At 42.1% G+C, this 24437-nt stretch overlaps 3 protein-coding genes across 4 annotated transcripts; all 3 read left to right on the top strand.

The window, feature by feature from the left end:
- Window positions 1-774: 774 nt before the first annotated feature.
- Window positions 775-3647, top strand: col8a1a (collagen, type VIII, alpha 1a). Its single transcript, XM_086221240.1, has 2 exons — window positions 775-1069; window positions 1720-3647. The coding sequence occupies exons 1-2, from the start codon at window positions 775-777 to the stop codon at window positions 3645-3647; spliced, it is 2223 nt and encodes a 740-aa protein (XP_086077366.1).
- Window positions 3648-6300: 2653 nt separating this feature from the next.
- On the top strand, window positions 6301-8038 carry jagn1a (jagunal homolog 1a). The gene is made up of 3 exons (XM_086221239.1): window positions 6301-6417; window positions 7242-7345; window positions 7440-8038. Exons 2-3 carry the CDS (start codon window positions 7257-7259, stop codon window positions 7900-7902), a joined length of 552 nt encoding a protein of 183 aa, XP_086077365.1. The 5' UTR covers window positions 6301-6417; window positions 7242-7256; the 3' UTR covers window positions 7903-8038.
- Window positions 8039-9089: 1051 nt separating this feature from the next.
- tfg (trafficking from ER to golgi regulator) lies at window positions 9090-23720 on the top strand. 2 transcript variants are annotated; one of them, XM_086220324.1, is made up of 8 exons: window positions 9090-9238; window positions 12394-12607; window positions 12797-12880; window positions 16761-16907; window positions 17871-18038; window positions 18193-18339; window positions 22292-22369; window positions 22496-23720. In XM_086220324.1, the coding sequence occupies exons 2-8, from the start codon at window positions 12424-12426 to the stop codon at window positions 22897-22899; spliced, it is 1212 nt and encodes a 403-aa protein (XP_086076450.1). In that variant the 5' UTR covers window positions 9090-9238; window positions 12394-12423; the 3' UTR covers window positions 22900-23720. The 2 variants fall into 2 exon arrangements, with proteins under 2 accessions (XP_086076450.1, XP_086076449.1); XM_086220323.1 differs by having other exon boundaries at window positions 22292-22384.
- Window positions 23721-24437: the final 717 nt, after the last annotated feature.

Below are 24437 nucleotides of genomic sequence, written 5' to 3'. Positions count from 1 at the left end.
AATACTTTTTGTGTTGTTTTCATCTTGATACTTCATCTCCAGATGTAATTCTGCACATGAATCCTTATGACCACCGTGTAAAATACCCTCTAAAGACCATGGGCCATGTACCAAGCACCTTCTTTCTATCGTGGACACTAAATTTTGACTACATGAGATTGTCTTCTAATAATATGTCCATTAATGGGATGCAGCCACATCAGTGTACATCTCACCTCTGCAGAGCCTCCAGGCTCTCTTGTCTTGCTGGATGGTACACATGAACTGTAGTGCAATTCGCACATTCTTTTGAAATATTTTCTTGTAAGGAATTTTTCAGCCCAAGCTGTAGTCATCAGTGGAATTTAAAGACTATTTAAAAAGTCTATCTTGTGCTGTGGCACCCTCTTCTGGCCAACTTTGCTAAGTAAAGTTGAGTGATTATGGCTCTGGGGCACAATAAATTAACCAACTTAAAAGTAAAGACACAAAGAAAATACAGAGCAAGCAAGTCACCAGTTACAACAAATGATAAATGATTGTGTTTTAAGATGAACAAGATGTACATTAAAGGGACATATGAGATAGTTCACTTACCTCTTATAGGTCCATTTACACCACTGCAGCTGTCCCTGCACTGTGAATCATGTAAGCTGGCCTTTACATTTGAGGGCATCAGTGATAAATCAGGAAAGGTTCAACAGATACCAATGGCTGATCTAATCTCTAACTTTAAAGGTCTAAATAAAGTTCCTTCATATCTTGTCTCCTCTACCTTTCATACAGGCTTTGACCATGCCTCCCCTTCCTACCCCCCTCCTCCCAACATTGCTACAGCTTGCTGTATTCACCTACATGACCAGTGGGGCATTCTATGTACACAAGCAACACCCTCAACAATACCAACCGATGCAGCACCTTCAGCATATGGGGATGGGCAAAGAAGGTTTTCCCCAGCAACAGTACCTCGGCAAAGAGGTGCCCTACATGCAGTATCCCCATTATAGGAAGGAGCTTCCCCAGATGCCTGTGCACAAAGGCAAAGAGAAGCCTCGCAGAGGAGGTGGCAGCTATGGTGGACAAGACAAAGGTAAGAAAGCCAATATTTAGGAAAAAAAAAATTGTAATCAGCAGACCTCCCAGAATGATGTCACAGAAATCGAGTTTGTTAACCCTGTGCTGAGGTGAAACTCTGAGTCTTCACTTCCAGGGACAGGTAATTTCAATGTTGTCACTGACTGGTAACATCACTGAGTGAAAGTTTACTGTGGTAATTTATTGACACTTCCACAAATTATCCACGTCCACTGAAGGCTCTGCCTTTTATTCATCTGTTGCCATGATAAATTAAAAATCCATTGATTATTTTTTTTCATTCACTGTACACTATTTGAACTCAAACTAACATACTCAAATTGAAATAGATCAGCTGTTCTGAATACAAATGTACTGACTTAATTCCAAATTCAGGGTTTGTAGCAGGCAAGGTTAACCAAGCATGACATGGTAAAATGCACAACTCTTTCATCTCATACGATAACTTCTGACATCCTTAGTTTCCTCAAGTACCAGACAGGGGATGTTCATGAAAAGTTTTGCTTGTACCCATCTTCCACTGATTGTGTGTGCATGTATGCAGCTGTCATTTGGTAACTTAGTTAACTATTTTTTTTTCCCAGGTGTATTTGTGATTTTTTTTTTTTTAATTTCTGTTATGAATATTTATGTCATTGCTCTCAGGTCAAACAATCCCTAGTGGTGCAGAGGGAGTACCCCAAGGAGAACCAGGCCCTCCTGGGCCACCTGGACCAGAAGGACCTCCTGGACCAGCAGGAAATGGGCTGCCAGGTCCTGCAGGGCTACCTGGGCCTATTGGTCCACCAGGAGAGCCTGGCATAGGAAAACCAGCTTTGCCAGGACCGCCAGGCAAGCCAGGACTCAATGGTGACATTGGACCACAAGGAGAAATGGGCCCTAGGGGTGAAGAAGGGCCACCTGGACAGCCAGGGCTTCAGGGACCACCTGGCCCCCCTGGTCTTCCAGGAATTGGTAAACCAGGTGTACAGGGGTTGCCAGGCCAACCAGGGCCTAAAGGAGAACCAGGTCACAAAGGTCTACCAGGACTACCAGGACTACCTGGACCCAAAGGAGACAAGGGAATAGGCCAGCCTGGAATACCTGGTCACAAAGGGCTCCCAGGACCCCCAGGACCTGCTGGCCCAAGAGGGTTGCCTGGTTTTGGAAAACCTGGTTTGAATGGGATGCCAGGCCCACAAGGTCCACCGGGACAGAAGGGACATCCTGGATTGAAAGGACCAGCTGGGCTACCAGGTGAACGAGGGCAGCCTGGCCCTCCAGGTTTACCTGGTCAAGGAAAACCAGGTCAAAATGGTCTACCAGGACAGCCAGGCATGCCAGGTGCAAAGGGTCATCCAGGACCACCAGGTTTGCCAGGAAAGCCAGGACTCCCTGGATTTGGTAAACCAGGACTCCAGGGACCAAAAGGTGATAAAGGTATGGGTGGGCCACCTGGAGCTCCTGGACTAAAAGGTGATAAGGGTCATGGAGGGCTGCCTGGTATGCTTGGAGCCCCTGGACCAAATGGTCCACCAGGGCCCCCAGGATCAATGGGACCACCAGGAGGCTTAGGCCCACCTGGTCCTAAAGGTGACTGTGGAGAAGGAGGGCCTAACGGGCTTGATGGAACTCAGGGTGAGCCTGGTGTCCCTGGGATACCTGGTAAGGATGGTTTGCCTGGGGAACGTGGAGAGCCAGGACCAAGAGGCCCACCAGGACAAAATGGTGCCAAAGGAGACAGTGGACATAAAGGTCTACCTGGTCCCTCGGGTCCATCAGGACCTCCTGGGCCTAAAGGACAAGGAGGATTACCTGGTGAAATGGGACCTCAAGGACCTAAAGGAATTCCTGGAATGGATGGTGCAGCAGGCCCCATGGGGCAGCCTGGTTTACCTGGGCCGAAAGGAGATAGTGGTCTACCTGGTCCACCAGGCATCCCAGGTGAAGGGAGTTCAGGTCTTACAGGCCCAGTAGGACCCCCTGGGAAAGAAGGCCCATCAGGACCCCCTGGACAAACTGGTCCACCTGGACCCCCTGGACCACCAGGCCAACCTGGCTTACCTGGTCAGTCTCCTGACATGGCTGGAGTGCTCTCTGAGATGGGCCCTGGACTAGATGGCGTTAAAGCTGGTGGTTATGGTAAGAAAGGCAAGTTTGGAGGCAATGGGGCAGAAGTCATGGGTGCCAATGGGTTGGAAATGCCGGCATTTACAGCTGTAGCAACAACACCCTTTCCACCTGTTGGAACACCGGTGGTATTTGAGAAGCTCTTGTACAATGGTCGCCAAAACTATGACCCCCAAACAGGAATTTTCACATGTGACATGCCTGGCATTTATTATTTTGCCTACCACATTCATTGCAAAGGAGGTAACGTGTGGGTGGCTTTGATGAGGAACAATGAGCCAGTGATGTATACATATGATGAATATAAAAAGGGTTTCCTAGATCAAGCATCAGGGAGTGCAGTCATACCTCTACAACCCGGGGACACTGTATATATTCAGCTGCCCTCAGATCAGGCTGCAGGACTATATGCTGGGCAGTATGTACACTCCTCCTTTTCTGGGTATTTACTGTATCCAATGTAAGTGAGAAGCTTTGATTAGATTGGAGTGGGGACACATTTTTGGGAGATATAAAACATGATAATAAATTACCTTGGACAGGGCAGTCTCAAAGTAAAGTCAAAAATCTGTCAGTGCAGATGAGGACAAGTTAAATTATCTCAAGGAAAATCATATTATGGTCTGTAACTACAGCAGATTTAATACTGTAGAGCCATATTAGCCATGTGCAATTGAAAAAAAAAAACTTTGAAGATATAAAAAGGCATTCAAAAGGACATGCCAAAAATTACTCTAGAAGTATTTTCATTATTAGTCAAAAAGCCATGAGAGTGCAATTTGTTGTGACGGTATGAATACGTGAAAGTAACATGTGATGTGTATGCAAAAGATGACTACAATTCCAGTCACATTTGCAACAGTGTCCCTTGCACCTCTGTACAAAACTGGCAGCTGCCCCATGTGGCGAAGAATGTGAAATACAACAGAAAAATTGGAGTATTTTCATTTTTTTCATACATAACTTTGTGTAAATACAGTTCTTGTTGGATGGATACTGGCAAGAATTAAAAAAAAAAAATGTTGGTGTTACAAATCCCTGAAGGTTTGTATTGCTTGTTCATACATATTTTTAGGTTGTATATCCTGCAAATTATCTTGCGTCGAGTTGGTGCTGACTGACAGTTTGTTGCAGTTGCTCTACACAGCACAACATTTCTGTCTCAAACTAATCTGTCATATTATGCAAGTATAAAGTTACTGATATCATACTAGTATAATATCTGGACACAGTGAATGTATACAAATTACCATTTGTTACTTACACATAGTACTCAGCAGTTGTTAAAAAAAAAATTCAAACCAACCATCTAAAGATGTGATCTAATAACTTGGCATTTTACGTTTACTTCAAAATACATCAAAACCATTTCAGAAATTAATTACCTGGTGTGTTCTAATTTAGAGTTGTAATTAGGGCCTGAGCCTGAACGTACTTCAGGCGAAGACCCTATCATGTTTGTTTTAAATTCTTACTGTTACTATTAGCCAAGGTTTCAAATTAGAATCATATGATACATTATCAATTTATAATTGAGAGAGCATTCCAAAAAATGGGCCAATTTTTTTTTTTTTTAAATAAAAAATGAAATGTTATGTATTTGATGGATCCCCGCTGGCGTGATTTGCATCTAAGTTCTGTTCCGCAGCATTGCAGCAGGGTTTATCTTAATTGGATGTGGGCTCATTTGTAAGGAATACAATTTGAATTTGATTCTCAAATATATTTAAAAAAAATAATGGAGTCTAAATGAGTACTTATTGAATATTGCAACAATTTATAACAATGTCAATAATTTATTATTTTGACTGGTTATCACCTTCATTTCACTAGATGTCTGAAAGTATGAAAAAAGGAAAATAGGAATATATTTCTCCTTTTAACCATGGTGATAATATTGTCTTTGTAACTGAGAGCTTATGTCTTAATATTTCACATTTGTTATTTTTGTCTATGTTGTTTTTTTAAATAAAATTTGTTGATTAAAAAAACTGTAAAGGACATCTGTATTTATATTCCCACAGGAGGCAAACCAGAACCTTTGGACTGATTCTGATACAGTAACAGAAAAGTAGCCACTCAATAGGTCATGTATTATAGACAAATATAAATTCAGCTACTACTGACACATATAGGCCGAAATCTGCCTATAATATGGCACATCGGTGAACCATGTTGGATGTTTTCAGTACAAATGTTCAAGTGTGATGTACTTGTGTTTCTTTGGTTGATCACATCATTCTGTAACAGCACTGGATACCAGCAAAACTGATGAGGTAAGAAAATGTACCAGTTAGTGTTTATTTTTGTTATTGAGCCTTACCACATGTAATAAAATGCACCTGTCATTGTTACTCCATCACAAAATATTCCATCCATCCATCCATTTTCTACTTCTTATCTTGTTAAGGGTTGTGGGGGGGCTGGAGCCTATCCCAGCGGCTTTCAGGTGAGAGGCGGGGTTCACCCTGGACAGATCACCAGTGCATCACAGGGCCAACACATAGAGACAGACAACCATTCACACTCACAGTCACACCTACGGTCAATTTAGAGTATCAATCAGCCTCGTCCCCTCTTGATGTCTTTGGACTGTGGGAGGAAGCTGGAGTACCAGAGAGAACCCACACAGGAACAGGGAGAACATGGAGACTCACACAGAAGATCCTGTGCTGGAGCCGGGGTCGGGGCTCAAACCCAGAACCTACTTGCTGTGAGGCGACAGTGCTAACCACTGCACCACCATTTTTTTTTTATCCATGTTTAAATATAAATAAATATAATATTAAATAAATAAAAATAAAAATTTCACTGACAAATAAAAGGGAATACTGACCTTTTGAGGTTCTATCATAAAGGTTGTCAAAAACGACATTCAAGCCCTATTTTTGAAAAACAGTTACATTTTGCATTCTATGAAGCTTAAGAGATACCGAAAGAAACAACCTTCCCAAAATCTGAGGCCATTCTGCCACAAACAGTATATACTCCGCAGAGTGGCGACAACAGTGCACAAACAGAAGCCCATCACCTCGCCCATTTCCGCTGTTCATCAGGAAGTAGTACATGGGCACCGCGGCACCACGGTGACTGTATTCCGTGAGGACAGATGCTGATGCTGTGGGGGGATGGCTATGAGATGAGAAAATCAGCGCATGCGCAGAGCTGTTACCGACTCCACATCTTTTGTTAGTGTGATTTTCAACGACGAGTTTGAGCAGAAAACAGAAAGGGGTAAGAACCGGTTGCAGGCTTAATTGTGTCACACATTGTTGTTACTGACGAATAGATATACATTCTTTTTGTCTGCCTTTGTTTTTTAAACGTGTAATATTAAAACGTTAGCCGTCCATTGTGTGCAAGGCTGAATGAGGGTTAACGCAGCTAGCATCAGTAACTAACCTGACCGGCTCAGATCTGCGGTCACCACGCCTAACTATACCCATTATTCTTTTACGAATCAGTGTCCTTTATTTAAGCTGTTGTGACTGTTAGCAGCTTGGTTGTACTCTTTACGTATTTATCTATTTGGAGCGAAACAGGAAATTGGCAGTAAATGTGATACTCAAATGCTAAATATTGCATAATTTCTTTGTTAGAATTTACCGTGGGTGTTTTGTTTTTGTCTCCTGTGATCAATAATGGATTTTTTTGTTGATATTTGACAAATGATTTGATGTATTGCCCATATATGTCAACGTTGTCTGTATTAAATAAATCTAATGATGCTCACATGCTATACGTACTAACAATTTTTTTTTATGTGAGTTTGTAACATTAAAACATTGAGAAGAGCTCATCCATCACATTTTTACCGTTGTTTTCTCGTTGCTCATGATGAGCAAAGAAAACAAGCAAAATATTGACCGTTGGGCCAATAGTGAAGATGTGCCAACATTATTGTTCATGCCAAATCAGAATTTTAGCATCTTTGTCTATCTATGGTGTTGGATTGTTCAAACAAACAAAGTGGTTCTCAGGAATGATCATGATAGGCATTATCGCTGTTATTAGCTAACCAATTTGTGTGTGTTTTTTGTATTAATTTTGTTGGTCAGAAGGTTTCGGTGAACATGACATCCCGCGTTGGCCCCAGAACTCCTGGCACCAATGGAGGCGACTTTAAGCCCAGAGAGAAAGTGGCCTCGCAGTACCAGATGAGGCAAGAAATTTATGTTTCATACAGTCTGAAAAAAAATAGCTGTGTTACTGTGTGATATCCACAAAAAGGATGCTAACTGATATTTATCTTGCAGTGCTTCCCTGAAGTCGGAGGTGCGAAGGTTAAACTTGGTCCATCTTCTGGTTTGGCTCCTGGTGGCTGCACAAGTAATTGTCAGTCATCTCAACCTGGTGTCACATGACACCATAGCCATGCCGTACCAGTGGGAGTACCCCTACCTGCTCAGCGTCCTGCCCCTGCTCTGCAGCAGCCTGTCACTTCCAAAGAACAATATCAGCTACTTGGTTTTATCCATGATCAGTGCAGGGCTCTTCTCGGTGGCACCTCTTATTTACGGTGGAATGGAGATGTTTCCTGTCGCGCAGCAGCTTTACCGCCATGGCAAAGCCTACCGCTTCATTTTTGGCTTCTCTGCAGTGACTGTTATGTATCTTCTCATGGTTGTTGCTATTCAGGTACATGCATGGCAGTTATATTACATGAAAAAGCTTTTAGACTCATGGTTCAATGCCACTCAGGAGAAGAAAAAGAAATAATTGTGAAGAAAAAGCTGTTACTTGGCAATGTGTGCGTCATTCTTAATCTATACATGAGTTATGAATTTTATTCATGGACAGTGAGTCAGCTTTTGTTTTGTAAGATCAGGGCAAGTGATCTCTGTAAATTGGAGAAATATTTTCTGAATTTTCTTCACCATGTTTCTGAAGGAGTCCAAAGGGTGCTATTTACAACCTCACAGCTCAAAATTATTTGAAAAACTCCAAGTTCCCTTCTGGTGAACACAAAGTCATGAGTTTCATTTGAACATAACATTAAACCTGGTGAAAAAAAGCCTTGATCGAGCACTTCATCACACAAATCAGTGCTTTTACACATGATTACCCTTAAGTTTACATGATTTGAGCAAAAATGTTCATGAATATACATTCTCTGAATTGTTTACACATGTAAAATAAACAGAAATCCATGAAAAAATTTTACCAGTGTATATTTGACTAATTTAATGTCAAATTACATGTTTTGATAGAGTTTCCACATGTATTAAAGTAAGCTGGTATTACCCAAAGGAGATGTTTCTCAGTCTGTCTCAACTGAACCACATTTACTATGCAAATGCCAATTTCTTCTCCAAAGAGTTGTGGCTTCATTCATTTTTCAAGGCCTTGAATCAATTATTTTCATATTCCAGGACATGTCCAGGTTCATCATGACTACATGTGGGCGGCATGGCTCAGGGGTAGAGTGGCCGTCTATCAACCGAAGGGTTGCTGGCTCAATCCTCACGTCCTTGGTGACCATGTCGAAGTGTCCTTTAGCAAGATACTGAACCCATAATTGCTCCTGATAAGTAGGTTGGCACCTTGCATGGTAGCCTCCACCATCAGTGTGTGAATGTGTGTGTGAATGAGATGACACTGTAAAGCGCTTTGAGTACCGCTAAGGTAGAAAAGCGCTACATAAAATTGAATTTACCATTTACATGAACCCTGTTAGATGTGGTCATCATCGCTACTGCGTTTCTCCCACAGAGGAAGATTTAATTTAGGTCATATCTCATTTACGATAAATGAAAAAAAAAGAAAAACTTTTTTCTCAAAATACATTAATTGAATTGGTAACAATTTGATGCACTGTGAACTGAACACTAAATAAAATTCTGCTGTTCCTCAACTTTCTTACGATGATGTTGATGTTTAATCCGCTGACGGTGTGCGGCTGCGCAGAGTGAATGCCACGTACTGGTTGACGTTGACAGCCGAGTGGACACTTCCTGATGCTGGCATCCAGGTCTAGCTAGGTTAACGAACAGATTACATTTTCACGGTTTGGGGAAACCTGTGAAATACAGCGTGGTCAAGTCGTCGGGTTCAGGTGAGGTACTCTCTCAGGGTTTGAGTCGACCATATGGTAATTTCGTTTGAAACACTCAAGGTTTCGTTGTAATCATTGCTTGACTGACTGTAGCCTAGCTAGCGAGCTAGCCAGCCAGCTAACAATTTACCCGGCCGGCTAATACTACGCTGGCTACGTTAGCTCGCCTGAACAGGTGTTCCACAAACGCCGGTTCGTAGGAAGGAACCCTAGCTAACCACGGAGACACATACCAGGAGTTACCTGAACATATACAAGGGAAGCTGTAACGTTGGAGTGCTGTTGTTTCTTTGAATTGGGTTGCTGAATGTAGTATCATGAGTGATTAGCTTTTATCAAGTAAGTTACATTGGAAATCTCTTTTTGTTGACCTATTGCTAAAAGCAGATTTTCCTTTTACTGATCAACAAAATGTGGGTTCGTAACTGCATGTGTAAAGATTTGGCCCTCTTATGTTACAAGATGAGAGTGACGTTTAATTACGAACATTTTCACGGCCTAGCAAACTTTCGCAGATAATAACTTGCTAACTTGCGCGTATCCGAGACTCTGACAGATGACTTTTGGAACCGCGTACATAATGCAGGACAGTTTCAGAAGTATGATTCAGATGAACCAATCATCAACGTGATGGGCGATTCTCGGTAGAAATCTGTTTGTCATTGTTATTTGTGCTCCTCCAGTTAGATGTTAGCTAGCACACAATCCCTAGCATCCAGCCAATTATTCATCTGGACGGGGCATGTAAAGCCTCGGCAATCCTGGAATTAAACTGACAATAGCACATTGTCCAAGCTAGCACATCATACTCAATCCAGCTGGGGACAGCGTCCGAACTAGAGGCACATTCATTTAACGAATAACATCACAGGCTAACTTTATCTCATGACCTGATGTTAAGTTTCATTCAACAGAATCCGAGCGTTTCATCTCCATGACGTTGCAATTTAAGCGACCCAGTTTCGCTGTATCACATTACATTTATTAAACGTTTTGGATAGTTATTGTATCCAGCTCGATAGCATTCGGGGTCAAAGTCTCACAGGAGGTCCGTGATAGCTTAGATGAGTCTTTGCCACCTCACTTGACCCTTAGACCCTGCACTTCAAAGTAAAACTTGGTGACATTGTTCTTTTAAGTTGATTGGATCATCTTTGTATTTTGACGATGGTTATGATCACTGTAACTGTCTTAGAGTAGACAAATGCTCTGCTATCCTGTGGAGGTGGAGCCCGATTGTTAATGTGCTTAAGTGGCCCCCAGGGGAGAGCAGCAAGCTCGTCAGAAAGCTAATTTCATCATAAACCTCAAATGTATTAGTCCCTCTTATGCTGTTAAACAAAGATTTAGTGTTTTAGTGCGTTTTGTTGCATTTGTGGTGAATGAAATGGTTTCTATGATGTCCTAAGCTGTCAGTGCAGGTTACCTAATGGGGATAATAGTTGAGGTGAGGTGGTTTTCATTTTGAACGTTCAACAACAATATGAGTAAAATGGTTATTGTAACTAAGGCTGCTAGAGATGGAGTTTGCATGTTCTCACCGTGATGCCCATTTACTGCTTCTGATGAACAGCAGACATGAGTGTATCGAGTGAGGTGATGGGCTTTTGTTTGTGCACTGTTGTCGCCACTCTGTGGAGTATATACTGTTTGTGGCTGAATGGTCTCAGATTTTGGGAAGGTTGTTTCTTTTAGTATCTCTTAAGCTTCATAGAATGCAAAATGAAACTGGTTTTCAAAAATAGAGCTTGAATGTTGATTTTGACAATCTTTATAATAGCACCTTAAAAGGCCAGTATTCCCTTTTACTTATCAGTGGAAATTTTAGATTTCTATTTATTTACTTATTTTTTAAACATGGATAAAAGGGGCGGCACAGTAGTGCAGTGGTCAGCACTGTCGCCTCACAGCAAGAAGGTTCCGGGTTCAAGTCCCAGCTCCAGCACAGGATCTCTCTGTGTGGAGTCTGCATGTTCTCCCTGTTCCTGCGTGGGTTCTCTCTGGTACTCCAGCTTCCTCCCACAGTCCAAAGACATCAAGAGAGGACGAGGCTGATTGATACTCTAAATTGACTGTAGGTGTGAGTGTGAATGGTTGTCTGTCTCTATGTGTTGGCCTTGAGATGGAATGGTGATCTGTCCAGGGTGAACCCTGCCTCTCACCCAATGTCTGCTGGGATAGGCTCCAGGGGAGGGGGACTGGAGCCTATTCCAGCAGACATTGGGTGAGAGGCAGGGTTCACCCTGGATGGGTTGTAGCGCCATCAGGAGCAATTTCGGGTTCAGCATCTTGCTCAAGGATACTTGGACATGGTCACCGGAGGATCGAACCAGCGACCTTTCAGTTGCTGGACGGCCAATCTACCTCTGAGATGTGCCGCCCCCCCCCCCCCCATTTGATTGAGTAATCAATCAAAAACCTTTTATTTCTTTATCTCCAGGAAACAGATAGCAAAAAATATCTGCTTATCAACTGTAAGAATCCTAAGCTCAGGATTTAGACCTTGATCTCAGAGTTCTTTCTTTCATCTGAACTAAAACTCCCCATACAGTTTTGGGACATCAACTTAGTATTTTGTTGCTTAAAGTTAAAAAGAAAAAAAACCCAAAGTAATAAAGTAATATACATGGGCCTGTTTGATGAATTACAAAGAAATGATATGACTTCAACCTTTTTCTGAAGCCAAAGTTAGCCGTCTGCATCATAGAGCATGGACAGCTGATGCAAGTCAAAACACTTCCTCTTTGATGATGCTGCTGAATTAACAAATGAACATTTAAAGTCGTATTTTTATTTCAAAGTTTCTGCCTAGAGCACTATAAAAGGTAGAATGTGTCACATCCTTGCTAACCAGTTGTGATAACCTTCTGCTGTGTCCACCAAGTTGCAAGCTTAACTGAAGTTTAAGTTACATTCATTTCAGAGTTCTTTCTGGTCGTGTCAGGTAGTTAAACTAATCTCAACCACTGCTTATTTGTTGTACATAAGAGTTATAAAAACCAAACACAGTTATATTTAGTATCCAGTAGCTTTATTTACTCTTAAAAGGCTGAAACTGTGACCCCTCCTTGTGTTTCGTAGTAAACATTGTAAAAGAGAAGAGGGAAGCTGGGAAAGCAGGGTTGTTTGACTTTCAAAATTGTTTCTCTTCATAGTGGTTGGAGCAGAACTAGTGGGACGGCACAATGAACGGCCAGCTGGACCTGAGCGGGAAGCTGATCATCAAAGCCCAGTTGGGCGATGACATCAGACGCATCCCCATCCACAATGAGGACATCACCTACGATGAGCTGGTGCTTATGATGCAACGTGTCTTCAGAGGCAAGCTGCAGAGTAACGACGAGGTTACCATTAAATACAAGGATGAAGGTGAGCCCATGCAGACCCTGGATCGGTTCTCCCTAGTGTAGAGCAGTTTATTAATGCTGAACTAGTAAATAACCAACCACAGCCAACTGGGATTATCTTATGATTCCTGTAACAGAATTGAATTGTTCATGTTGTGAGTTCATTGTCCTTCTTCGTGAATCACATTGTCCCTTTTCCATTTTTTTGTAGACGATGACCTCATCACCATCTTTGATAGCTCTGATCTCTCCTTCGCAATCCAGTGCAGTAGAATACTCAAACTGACTTTGTTTGGTAAGATGTCAAAGAATTTCCTTTCTGCAATTTAATTATGTGTAACTGCAGCACGATTAACTTTAACTGAGGAAGAGAAATTTCATTTACAGCATTTGGTCACTGGAGGGCAGTCCAGCTTCTGTTTCATCCAGCAAATCTTCTTTCTGCCCAAACAAAAGTTGTCTGCACTCCCTTATGACTAATTTGGGATGGAATTTGTGTGTCTCTGCTAGGAGTGGTTCAGCAGATAAACAATATGACTGGCAGAGTATGGATATATTCATAGTAGAACCTCTGCCATTCATTCTGTTGTTTTTGTTATTTGGTCTATAAAAATGTAGTCGCTGTGTGACATAAATATATAGGAACTAATGACAGCCAGAATATTGACCCCTGTTTTAGTCGGTAGTAACAACATGTTGCATGGAGTTGTGTTGAAGTCTCACATTTTTTTCCACAATTGTATGTGCACAAATGTGAAATCCATATTTATTTGAGCTCAGATCCAGAAAAAGGAGTGCCTCAAATGGTTGTACATAATAATATTAACGTCAATATTTGCAGCTACATATTACAATTACAATTAAATGATATGTTGTACATTTGATGCATATCTTAATTGGCCTTGAATATAAATCAGTCAATCTTGAACTGTACCTTGAAAGCAACAGGAGTCTTTTGGTATCATGGAGTGTACATGCAGCTCCGTGTTGTACATGCAGCTTTTCCAGGTATGAACAAACAATGAATGCTGCAGGAGGATTTAGCTCAGGCGTACATCCTGACACTGAGAAATCTGCTCTCTTCAAAAAAGGTTTTATATACAAGAAGGAGAATTTATATTGCACAAAATCAATTGTATTGTGCTAAACGGATATGCCGTCTGGGACTGCTTTCGTTAAATTCATAGCAAAAAAAAAAAGCATGACCGTATTAGGCCATACATTGGACACGGTTTGCATCTGTAAATGTCAAATACAACTTCTGGCAGACTGTTTCTATATCACATGTGTTTTTGTTCATTATTCTATGGCTTGCAAATCTTTTAAATGTAAAGGCTGACGCATTTCTTTGAGCTTTTTAGATGATTGTGTCTGTCTCCATCCTATCAGCAATCAAATTGTGGTTAGAATTTACGGGTATGTCGGTACAGCCAAGAATACTGGCATAGTCCCCCTCAAAAATATGGCCTTCAGTGAGGACGGGATGATATGGAAAAGATGAATATTCAGAAACTCATTGGTTTTTAGGTGTCCATGCAGAGGATCATTTGTTAGATTCTCCAACCAAGGTTGAACATATTGGTCCTGCGTGCCCTGGCAAGTGTGATTCAGTCACTTGAAACTGTGATTTCATCTGAAATTTCAAGCACTTTCTCCCTCTTATTTTGTGACAAATCTGGCTTTGTATTTCCTTGTAACACAAAGAATCAATTTAAGACTAATTTTGATTAATATTGATATATTTTCCAGTCCTGCCATCAGCTATTAAAGTGGACTACCACACCAGGCTCTGCCAAAAAAACAATATTCTATTCAAAATGTAAAACTCAATATGACTCAGACAAAGTTAGAAATATGAATCATAGTAACGTGCACTCACTCAGTTCTCCAATCTGTAAGAACAACAAGTTGTGTTGTGCGCGTGTTTTCTGAGCTCTGCTTCCAGTCAGTCTGTCATCTATTTGCTATTAGCCAGGGATCTGTAAGTTGGTGGGTTTTTGTTCTTCTAAAAACATGTTTGCTTCCTTCCAATCAAAGCCGAGCCATGGCTTGTCATCACATGTCATGACCTCACGTGGAACTGATATTCTCCTGCATGTGTTGATTCAAAACAAGTGAGAATAGATGGAAATCGAACGGCGGCCCATGTTACAGTGCTTTCAGTTTCTCTGTTCAGAATTATTCACTCAGAGAGGCGTGTGTGTGCGCGTGTGTGCATGCATGCGTGTGTGTGTGTGTGTCAGAGGAATGTCAGGCAGTCTCAGTTTGTTTGTTTTTTTCAATGGAAATTTCACACCAGAACCAATTTTAGTTAGAAAGTCTGGGTTTAGTTTGAAATATAGTAGAGTTATTTAAAAGCCACCTCTTGGGGATCAGTCAGAACTGTTCAATATGCTATGATGAGTAGCCATATCATTAATCATAATAGTTAGAACATTGCCTTAAAGACTTACCATGTCTTTTACATTCAGTTGTAAACAGTAGACAAAGACATGGTAGAATACTAAGAGTATGAATGAATGTAAAGCAAAATGAATGTAAAGAAAAAAAGACAAGCTTTAAATAATGAGTTTAAGGGAATTAACAGAATACAATGTTTTCCTGACCATCTCTGGGAGACCCAAACTGAATCCGTCTGCTCATCTTTATCTCTGTTCAGGTTAAAGCAACTGATGACCTACCTTCGGATCTCACGTTTCGTTCTGATTCACGGGGGTCAATAAGTCAGCTACATAAAGTGGAACAAACGCCCCTCCAGCCTTACAAGTGATCATTGAAATGTCATAATGGAGCCGATAGAGTGATGCGATGTTGTCTGTTGGATCTGGTTATGTGTCTGGCTGCAGCATTTTCAATCCACTCAAGTTTATTGAGGTTTTGGGATCCCTGTGGAACTTCATCTTTTAGCAGTGCTGAAGATGACTGACAGTTGCACACAGAATAACCTTTAATTCCAACCATCAGTTAAAATACTATCAACAGCAATGTCAAAAGCTGCTGACAGATCCAACCAGAGTAATACAGAGTTGTTGACCACAGTCAGAACCTAAAAGAAGATTGTTTAAATCCCCAGAGGAGTGCGGTGCTACAGTATAACCTGCACTCAGAACTGGCTTATTCTGAGACCATCGCCACAAAAAAATGATGTGCATGCAGGCGTGTGTTTTTAGGCGAGGTTCTTCGTCAGGTTTCTGCAATTGTTCGCTTATAAAGTGAAGGTGCAGTTGGTGCTAGGAGGGGAGGCTTCAGTCGACAGTCAGGGCAGCAAATGAAATATTGCCGCTTCGAGGGGGAAAAATAAAGATCAGAATGCTCACATTTGTCAATTGATGGTTGAATAACAGGAGGGGGTGGATTTGATGTGAGGTCATTGTAGTACTTCTCTCTAGCCGCTTTCACTGCTTGATTAAAAGTCTTTATTCAATCTCTCAAGGTCTACAGGCTGTCTGGAATGTTTCCATTTCCTTTCAGTCAAACAACATAGCTGCTTAAGTGATCTGATATCATAGGAGAGCCAAGGCCAAGATGTGGTTTTAATTTTTTTCCCCCAGCAGCAGCATCTGTCTCCAAACCATCGGGTGCATGTTAAACTGAAGATAATAGTGGCATCATTAATATTTGCTGAAGAGACCAAATCAATGTCAGAGGAGTTACAAATGCAGGAGTACTACAGGCTTCTAATATTATTGACTGTGTTACTGTCATCATCAGCTGCTACATTTGTACGCATGCTTGATAATATTGGCATGTCGGTATCTGCAGATATTAATGTTTTAATGTATCAGTCCAAAACAGGGCCGGAATTGATATTCATATGTGAATATCGTATAAAGTTGTTCGTATCCAGATTATATCAACTTGGTAAATGATAGTGTGCATCATCACTACTCACCGTGCTGTACTAAAAGGTCAGCTCAGGAATACAGCACATTTAGATGGAAGTATTTATGTACTTTGCCTTAATGATGGAGAGCAGTTCATAAAACGAATGTATAAAAACAGAAGAGGGTCCAAGAGCATTAAAATGCTAGCTGGACATTTTTACAACAAAAAAAACAGTTCTTTTGATATTCTAAACACATTTAATTTATAATACTTATGCTTACTTAGGCAAGAATTAGTTTCATTTTTTTCATTTGCTCACTGTTGCCCCTCCCTTCTCTTTTAATCTGCAGTGAATGGTCAGCCAAGGCCTTTGGAATCAAGTCAGGTGAAGTACCTCCGCAGGGAGCTCATTGAGCTGAGGAATAAAGTCAACAACCTCCTGGATAGCCTTGAGCCCCCCACAGAGCCTGGTCTGGCTGCTACAGCGCTGGACAGCGGTAACATATCAACACACACACTCACACACACTCACACATACACACACACACTGCAAAGCTGTGGAACGCAAACGCGTGAAATTGATATCTTTATATTCAGATGTAACGGACTATATCCTTCCATATGGTGGGACATCAATTCAATCAAATACATTTTGCAGTGTTTGTTCATATTGCACATACTGGCAGCCAGAATCAGTAGATCCACAATAGAGGGTTCAGATAATCCGTCATTGTTGGAGTAATTTAAAAATTGTTTTCATGTGAAGGTTTCCTGGAATTAGATACTTTAATTGTTTACTGAACTCATTCTGGTTCAGTCCAGTTTGATTTTGGTCACTAACACCCAAACACAAACATGTAGAAAGACCATCTCTACATGTTGCATAACTGCAGCTGGCGAATGTATTTATTAAATGTGAGCTTTGGCTTGCAGTTTTCATTCATGCCCCCTTTTATGCAGGTAGATATTTATGTAATTGTGGCTTGAATCAAGATATTAGCTTACAGTGAAGCGACACGCTGAGGCAGGTGGATTTGTTTTCTGAGTTAAAGCTAAGTGGAGAATTACAAAGCTTTGCCACTGTTTGTTTTTACCTGCAGTTTGTGCCGATTACTCAAACTCACATGGCCTTCTCACTAAATGTTTGTGTTCATGAGGTAATAACAAATGTGTTTATAATTGACTGATTCAAAAAGTGGCATACGTGCGGTGCAACACTCACTGCCACGTTCCCTGGCTGAAGAAAGTTGTTTGTGCAGCTACACGTGGGTTCTTAGTCAGCTCCATTTGAGCATGTACATGCACTGTCTATGTTTTTAATATTTCCAATATTACCATAACAAAACAGCCGTCTGAATAAAGATTTATTTTATATATATATCTTTTTTTTTTCTGCCAGGAGAGTGCCTAGGACTTTTCTTTCTTTCTTTTTTGAAACATTTCTTTGGCTGTTTTCCCAGAATCAGCGGACGGACGTGAAGGCAAGGTGGTGACAGCAGACACCACAGTGAAACATGCGACCCCAGTCAGTGCAGCCAGCATGTCGGCCTTTGATCCCTTAAAAAACCAGGATGAGGTCAGCAAGAATGTCATCTCTGCTTTTGGCCTGAGTGAGGACCAGGCCCCAGGTACTGCACACCATCCAACAATGCTATCTTAGATTAATTTCCTTTTAATGTGGGCAGTTAATCACATCTGTTGGATGATAACATGGTTACATTTTAACAGCAGTTGTGTCATCATTGTTTTAGTTGTCACATCAAACATTCTGTCCATCTGCAGCTCCGCCAGCAGTTGCACCAGAGGAACGCTCCGGAACCCCTGATAGCATTGCTTCCTCCTCGTCTGCAGCCCCTCAGCCAGGATTGCCGCCTCAACCACAGGCCCCCTATCCTGGAGTACAGCAGGGACCCCCAGCTGGCATGGACAGTGAGACAAAGCGCATACACACTCACACACACCATGTTTAACACATTAGAATTGGTGCACTCGCAGGAACGCCTCTGAAGCATGCATAACGATTACTATCAAGCCCCTTTCTCCAAAAACCAGCCAGTAAGCGCTAACATCTGGCTTTTGTCCTCTCTGGAAACTGGATTAATTGGCACCCTCTCCTAGATCAATGACCTTGCAGGAGACACTGGTATTTACTGGCTCCAGCTCCAGTCCACATTGATAAGAACACAAAACATGGGTGAACATTGTCATTTGCAGCCAGTGCTTCCACTCTCATACCGTCACGTAGTGATTTGTTGGGGTTCCGGTATCGACAATATACAAGGCAAACGAAGCTCATCGCTTCTGCCAGTTACTTCCGACAATTTTTGTCTTCTCCAGCCACAAATTCAACCTGCCTGAGCTCAAGTAGCAGCGTGCTCTGACATCGTTCAGGTCGTTTATACCAACGGAAGCATGCAGTTTTCTGCTTTTACTGTAAAAGTTTCGGCTCAGACATCTAAACACTTTAAATGTAATGGCATTCCCCTTTGTTTGTAAAAGCTTTATTAAGAGCCTTGAACCAGGGAGTACCACTCTGGGATACGACACGGCATGCACAAGACTCCGGTTTATTTTTGTTCTGTTTTGTGTAGTCAAGTGCAGCCACAGAAGTTAAGCGCTCTGTATTGGTTTGTTAAGATGGATGTCAGTTTGTGGTTCTTGAGCAAAAGGGATGAATTTTTGTTGCACCCTGCACGAGGTTATAACCCACATTCATAGTAGTTGCGCACAACGTACCTCTGACCACACCTGCAGCATTGATGATCAGCTTACATGTGTACTCGCTCACATTTAATTGGTGGTTTGTGGTTTGGATCTGGTAAGCATTACAGGATCTATCCACAGTGAGGCTTAATGTGAGTTTAGTTAGTCAGGAAGGAAGACTTACTCAGTCAGTGGGTTGGCCAGCGACACGTCATGTTGACCTCGAACATGCAGCTCAACTCCGCACCGTTCAGGGAGCTGTGAGAAACAACTTGATTTCCTCGCACCACAAGTAGCTTGGTGTTGCTTTTTAGGTTTGATTACCTTCAGCCTCAGGCATTACTGAATGCGGTAATGTAAGGATACTATTATGGAGGCAGGCCAGCAATATTTTTGTGGAATAGTTCCTTTTCACTGAAGCCATTTTGACATGTCATTGCAGGGCAAAGACAGGTGGGATCAATATACTGTCCAGTGACGTGTTATTGTTTTCTGGTCCAGGAAGCTTGATGTGAGGTAGGAAGTAGGCAGGCCAACTGTTCATGATTCAGTTTCATGTGAGTAAGAAGTTAAGCAAGGCCTCTCACCAGCTCCAGGGGATTTGCACTTAGAAAGGTTTCCCTGTGTAGCAACAAGTGGACAGATCTTCTCCTCTCAGATGTTCTCTGGTTGGTTGTTTGATATGTGTTCACTTTCCTATTGATTAGCTGCATTTAGGGGAAAAGTAGCACAATATTATACAACAGCCCTGCAATAAATCCCCCCTTCAAGCTGATTTCAAATGATTTAAAATTACCTAGAGGCTATAATTTGCAGCATAGTTGAACTGTACTGGCCTGTGCCGAGTCATGTTTCTCATATTTTGTCATCCCTGATTTATGTCAATGGAGTGACCTCACTGCGATCTTTGTCCTCACATTATCTCTGGATGCCGAGACTGTTTGTCAGCCCCTAGGCACAGCGAGAGCAGCCGGTCGATGCACGAGAATTTAGAAAAGGTAATGAATGCGTTTGGAAGCCAACTGAGCATGTGTGGCCTTTTAAAGGTAGCCTTAAGCTCATTTTTAATGGAAGCTTAGGTTACTCGTTGCCATGAGAATGCCGCTAACAAGATCCATTAGCAGATGGCAAGGATTGCAACCTGTTGTCTGCCTGATGCTGATGAACCTTTGGCAATAATTTACATCTGTCCAAGAAAGAAAGACACTAAACGCATGCATATGTAGCCGAGGTTACTGCGTGAGGCGTCGTAATCAGAGGGGCTGCATTTGGTGTGAACTGTTTAATTAAAAATAATCTCTCGTGATTCCTTCGAAAGATTTGCTCAGGGGTCAGCAGAACGACAGCCAAATGTTTTGTTCCAATGAAAATCACGCTCCCAGCTTGGGGCTTCTCTAATGCCGCCGCTGCTGCGATGTGTCTGTCAGTGAGCCTCTAGACATCCCGTGAGCTCTTGGCAGGCTTCGCTGTCGGCCCCAACAGAGTTAAATGAACTTCCCAGGCTAGCAGGGTCTTAACAGCCATACATCCCCTCTATCTCTTGCATAACACTCCTGATGGATTACAGACCGAGGAGAGCTTGAAAAGCAGCCAATTTCACACACACGCCTTTATGCACAGTAAAGATCATGTTAAATGTGCTGTCAGTAAGATAACACATGGTTGCCAGGCACATTACCACCAGGCTTCTGTCTGTTAGCACATGGAGCTTTAGCCTCTTGGACTTAAAGTACATTTCCTTTAAAAAACCTTTTGGTGTGAGTCCTGCCATTGCTGCTTTGGATGTCTTCATTGAAAAATGAACAACTGGATTGCAAAATAAGTACATTTCTTTTATTTTTTTTAACCATTACGGAATTAGAATTACAAAAATTAGTTACGACAGAGCAATTTAATTAGAGCTCATCGTGTCCTTTTCAGCTTGGCTCTGATCAGACTCTAAATGGTAAGTTTCATAATACCAGCCCTCTCAAAGAAACAAACACCAGCACTTGAAAAACCAGGTGATCCAGGGGGGAGATTTTCAGATTTTTATTTTTTAAAGGAAAACTTAATGAACTCATTAAAATACCACAGATCAACTTTCATATTTTTGAATAGTATAGAAGACTTCTATTTTTAACAGGATTAAATCAAAAGATTTCAAACAAATGTGACTTATTCATCCGACTACTCACATGTGGCATGATAGATGATGTTCCGTGCACCCTTTGGCTGCTCAGGACCTAAAATACTTGAGTAAGTAACTACTATTCAAGGCACAACTCAGAGAGGACTTGAGAAGGAAAGATCATCCTTCTCCACATGTGCACGTAGGCAGTGTGGACCGGTGAAGTCATAGTTAATAAAAATGCAGCAGGAAGTCACTGTCTGCAAACGTAGACATGTCTGTTGAAGACGCCGTGTGTGCGTGTGCGTTTGTGCGGGTGTGTGTGTGTGTGTGTTGAACATTTCAATAGTGAGTTACATGTGTCAGACCTGAGAGGAATCCTTTTCTGTTTTCATGTGTTTATATCTCTCTAGCACGAAGCCAGTTCTTACTGTAATGCGCCACAGAGAGATTTCTGTGGGTTGTGCACTTTTCGCAACAAATTAACTCAAAGTGGTTGCAGCTGTTTGTGTCAGAACAGTTGTACGTTTCTCTTTTACAATGCACAGGTGTTTGCATGAAGATCTAATTTGCCTTCAGTGCATTTAGTGAGTTTTGGGTCCAAAAAAGTTAAGTGTAGATGCGTCCAGTAACAGTCAAAATGGACTGCAATCCAACTGAACACATTCGAGCCAGATGTTGAAAAGACGCAAATGTACGCTCCCATTTGTTTGTAAGCGGTGTGTGGAAGCTTCTACTGGGCCTCTCTCCTGTCATAATAGAGGCTTCTCTGACATTAGCCATCTTGGCAGAAGTGACACTGTGTATATACAGTCTTACATACAGGAGGAGCTGTTGTAGCCCTCAGTTGATCCCTGATTACTTCTCTCAGTGAATGATATGTGTGGGATTGATCGTTTATCACCGTTGGTTGGGGACAGTTCAAGGAGACCACAGAGCCTCTTTCAGTCCTGCCAATCATTCAAGTAATCATATCTTCAACCAGGTTTGTGACCTGGCCAGTGTAGTGACTCTAGATTATCAGATGAAAGAAGATTAGTGACATTTTCTACTCTTGGCTGTGTTCAGGTCAGGTGTACCAGCAGTACCAGGCCCCAGGTGGATATCCACCCCAGCAGCCAGGTGCCCCACCACAGCAACAGTATGGTATGCAGTACCCTGGTAAGAGTAACAAAGGTCGTAACGTAAAAAAGAAAAGGTAGCTGCTGTGTTTTGCTGGATTTCTTTTCTCCCTGGAGGGAATTAAAGAGACACTCTCCTTCCCTCTCTCAGCGGGCTACAGTCCTCAGCCTGGAGCTCCTCAGCCTGCTCCACCTCAGCCACAACAGCAGCAGTTCCAGAACTATGCGCCTCCCTCCTCCCAGGCTCCTGCACCTGGTCAGGCCCCAGCCCCAGGCTTCCAGGGTGGCCAGCAGCAGCCCCATCCAGCTCAGGGAGCCCAGCAGTACCCACCAGGAGCCTTCCCTCCCCAAAACTATACCTCCCAGGCCTCCCAGCCTGCCAACTATAGCCTGCCACCCAGCTCTCAGCCCGGCTCAGGATACCAGCCCCGTCCTGGTTACACTCCTCCTCCAGGCAACACAGTCACCCCTCCCCCTGGAACTGCTAACCCGTACGCCCGGAACCGCCCCCCTTATGGCCAGGGCTACACTCAGCCTGGCCCTGGATACCGGTAAAGGAGGATCATGATCATCCTCCCACACCCAAACCCCTGCCCTCTACAGTATGTGGCTCCAACTGTTTGGACTGGGTGCAGGAAACATGGTTTACTGCTCTGCATCTCCCTCGTACAAATATCAAATCCAAATATTCTCTCCCACCTTCAGGCTGCTGGTTAGTGTTTGTATGCTGTCTATCCAACACACCATTCTGTTCCAGCCTCAATGTATGTTCCTGGTGTTATTTTCTCCCCCCCTTATTTCCTGTCACCCCCACTGTCTTCTCTGCACTCTTGTGTCTGTCCTTGTAAAACAAAAAAAGTAAACAGTCTGTATGCACACACCTGGAAGACCAAAACAGGCTGTTGCACAAGCTCTTGTTTGTTGTTCTTTTCACGGTAACACTTCATTTTGCGAGTGAGATCAGCATCGTCTATACTTGTTGGGTTTGCTGTGCGTGGATGCCTTTATAGACACTCTCTCAATGAAATGTTACCTGGTCTTGTTTTGTCTTGTTTTGTTTTCCTTTTTCATTATTTGATCAATTTCACCACCATGTCGGTATTAATAACTGAAACTGCCCTACGTTGGGAACACTAGCAAAGTGAAGGCTCATGGGAGGCATAGATCCAAGTGTAACGAAAAAAAAGTTTAACTTTGTCTACCTTGTTATGTCACCTCCAGTGAAGCTTGCTGTCGCTCTTTATCTTATCACTGGTTTTTACTAATATATAAAATCAAGTTCCACCTTCAAGTGACATTAGTTGTTAATGTATAAACTGTAACATTTTTTCTTTAACATAATAAATGATTGAGACCCATTTGCAGTTGTATTTTTCTCTTTTTATATCTTTTTGTTTTGATATTATGTTGCTCTTGGCCCTGTTTCTCTCTGTTTCTGGTTTCTTAGTTAATGTCTGTTAAGTTTGGCTTCCATTCCTCGTCTCCCCTCAGCCAGATTTGGAAAACTGTCGTAATGCTGGTATTCCTATTTGGTTTTCCCGTTTGAGGGTTGTGGTTGGCTGGGACGTGTGGCATGGGAGTATGCGGTTGGTCTTTCATGTCAAACTGTCGAACTGAGTAAGAGGAATGGAGCACAAAGGGTTTGTTAAAGACAATTTAGATAAGTCATCTAACACCCTCAGCATCGTCTGTGCCAAACTAAAAGCACTCATCATGGATGTCTTTGGCGACTGTTGATGTTTTGCAAAATTGATAGCTGGAAAACATATTAGGGATTTGTTAAATGCAGCTGATGTCTTCCTCATGAGTTTAATTTTTTATCACATACTTTGGCCCTCCTGTGTTTCGGCCAAGTCAGATCATAATTTCGGCACACTAAAGAGCTAGATTTTTGGAAAAACCATATTAAATGTTGATTAATGCCACTTAATTCCTCACAAAGCAATCAGCAGTTGCAAGCTATGTAACTTTAGCCACTTTCACTGCTAAATTCTGCAATATTGTTGTACAAATTACCCCACTGTTACTGTGTGACACTTTGCTTGTTTACACAGAGCCAAACCGTGCCAGTGTGTGAATTTATGGTGTTCTGC

Source organism: Aulostomus chinensis, chromosome 12 (genome assembly GCF_037954235.1).
Source record: "Aulostomus chinensis isolate RoL2024-O1b breed Wild chromosome 12, RoL_Achi_v1.0, whole genome shotgun sequence".
NCBI lineage: Eukaryota > Metazoa > Chordata > Actinopteri > Syngnathiformes > Aulostomidae > Aulostomus > Aulostomus chinensis.
This window is presented reverse-complemented; position numbering and strand designations above follow the sequence as displayed.

Excerpts from the sequence above, each read along its gene's own strand:
- col8a1a (XM_086221240.1), top strand. The coding sequence starts at position 775 with ATGCCTCCCCTTCCTACCCCCCTCCTCCCAACATTGCTACAGCTTGCT. Across the intron at positions 1,070-1,719 it reads CTATGGTGGACAAGACAAAG|GTCAAACAATCCCTAGTGGT; the intron begins GTAAGAAAGCCA and ends CATTGCTCTCAG.
- jagn1a (XM_086221239.1), top strand. The coding sequence starts at position 7,257 with ATGACATCCCGCGTTGGCCCCAGAACTCCTGGCACCAATGGAGGCGAC. Across the intron at positions 7,346-7,439 it reads GCCTCGCAGTACCAGATGAG|TGCTTCCCTGAAGTCGGAGG; the intron begins GCAAGAAATTTA and ends TTTATCTTGCAG.
- tfg (XM_086220323.1), top strand. The coding sequence starts at position 12,424 with ATGAACGGCCAGCTGGACCTGAGCGGGAAGCTGATCATCAAAGCCCAG. Across the intron at positions 16,908-17,870 it reads TGCTACAGCGCTGGACAGCG|AATCAGCGGACGGACGTGAA; the intron begins GTAACATATCAA and ends CTGTTTTCCCAG. Across the intron at positions 18,039-18,192 it reads GAGTGAGGACCAGGCCCCAG|CTCCGCCAGCAGTTGCACCA; the intron begins GTACTGCACACC and ends GTCCATCTGCAG.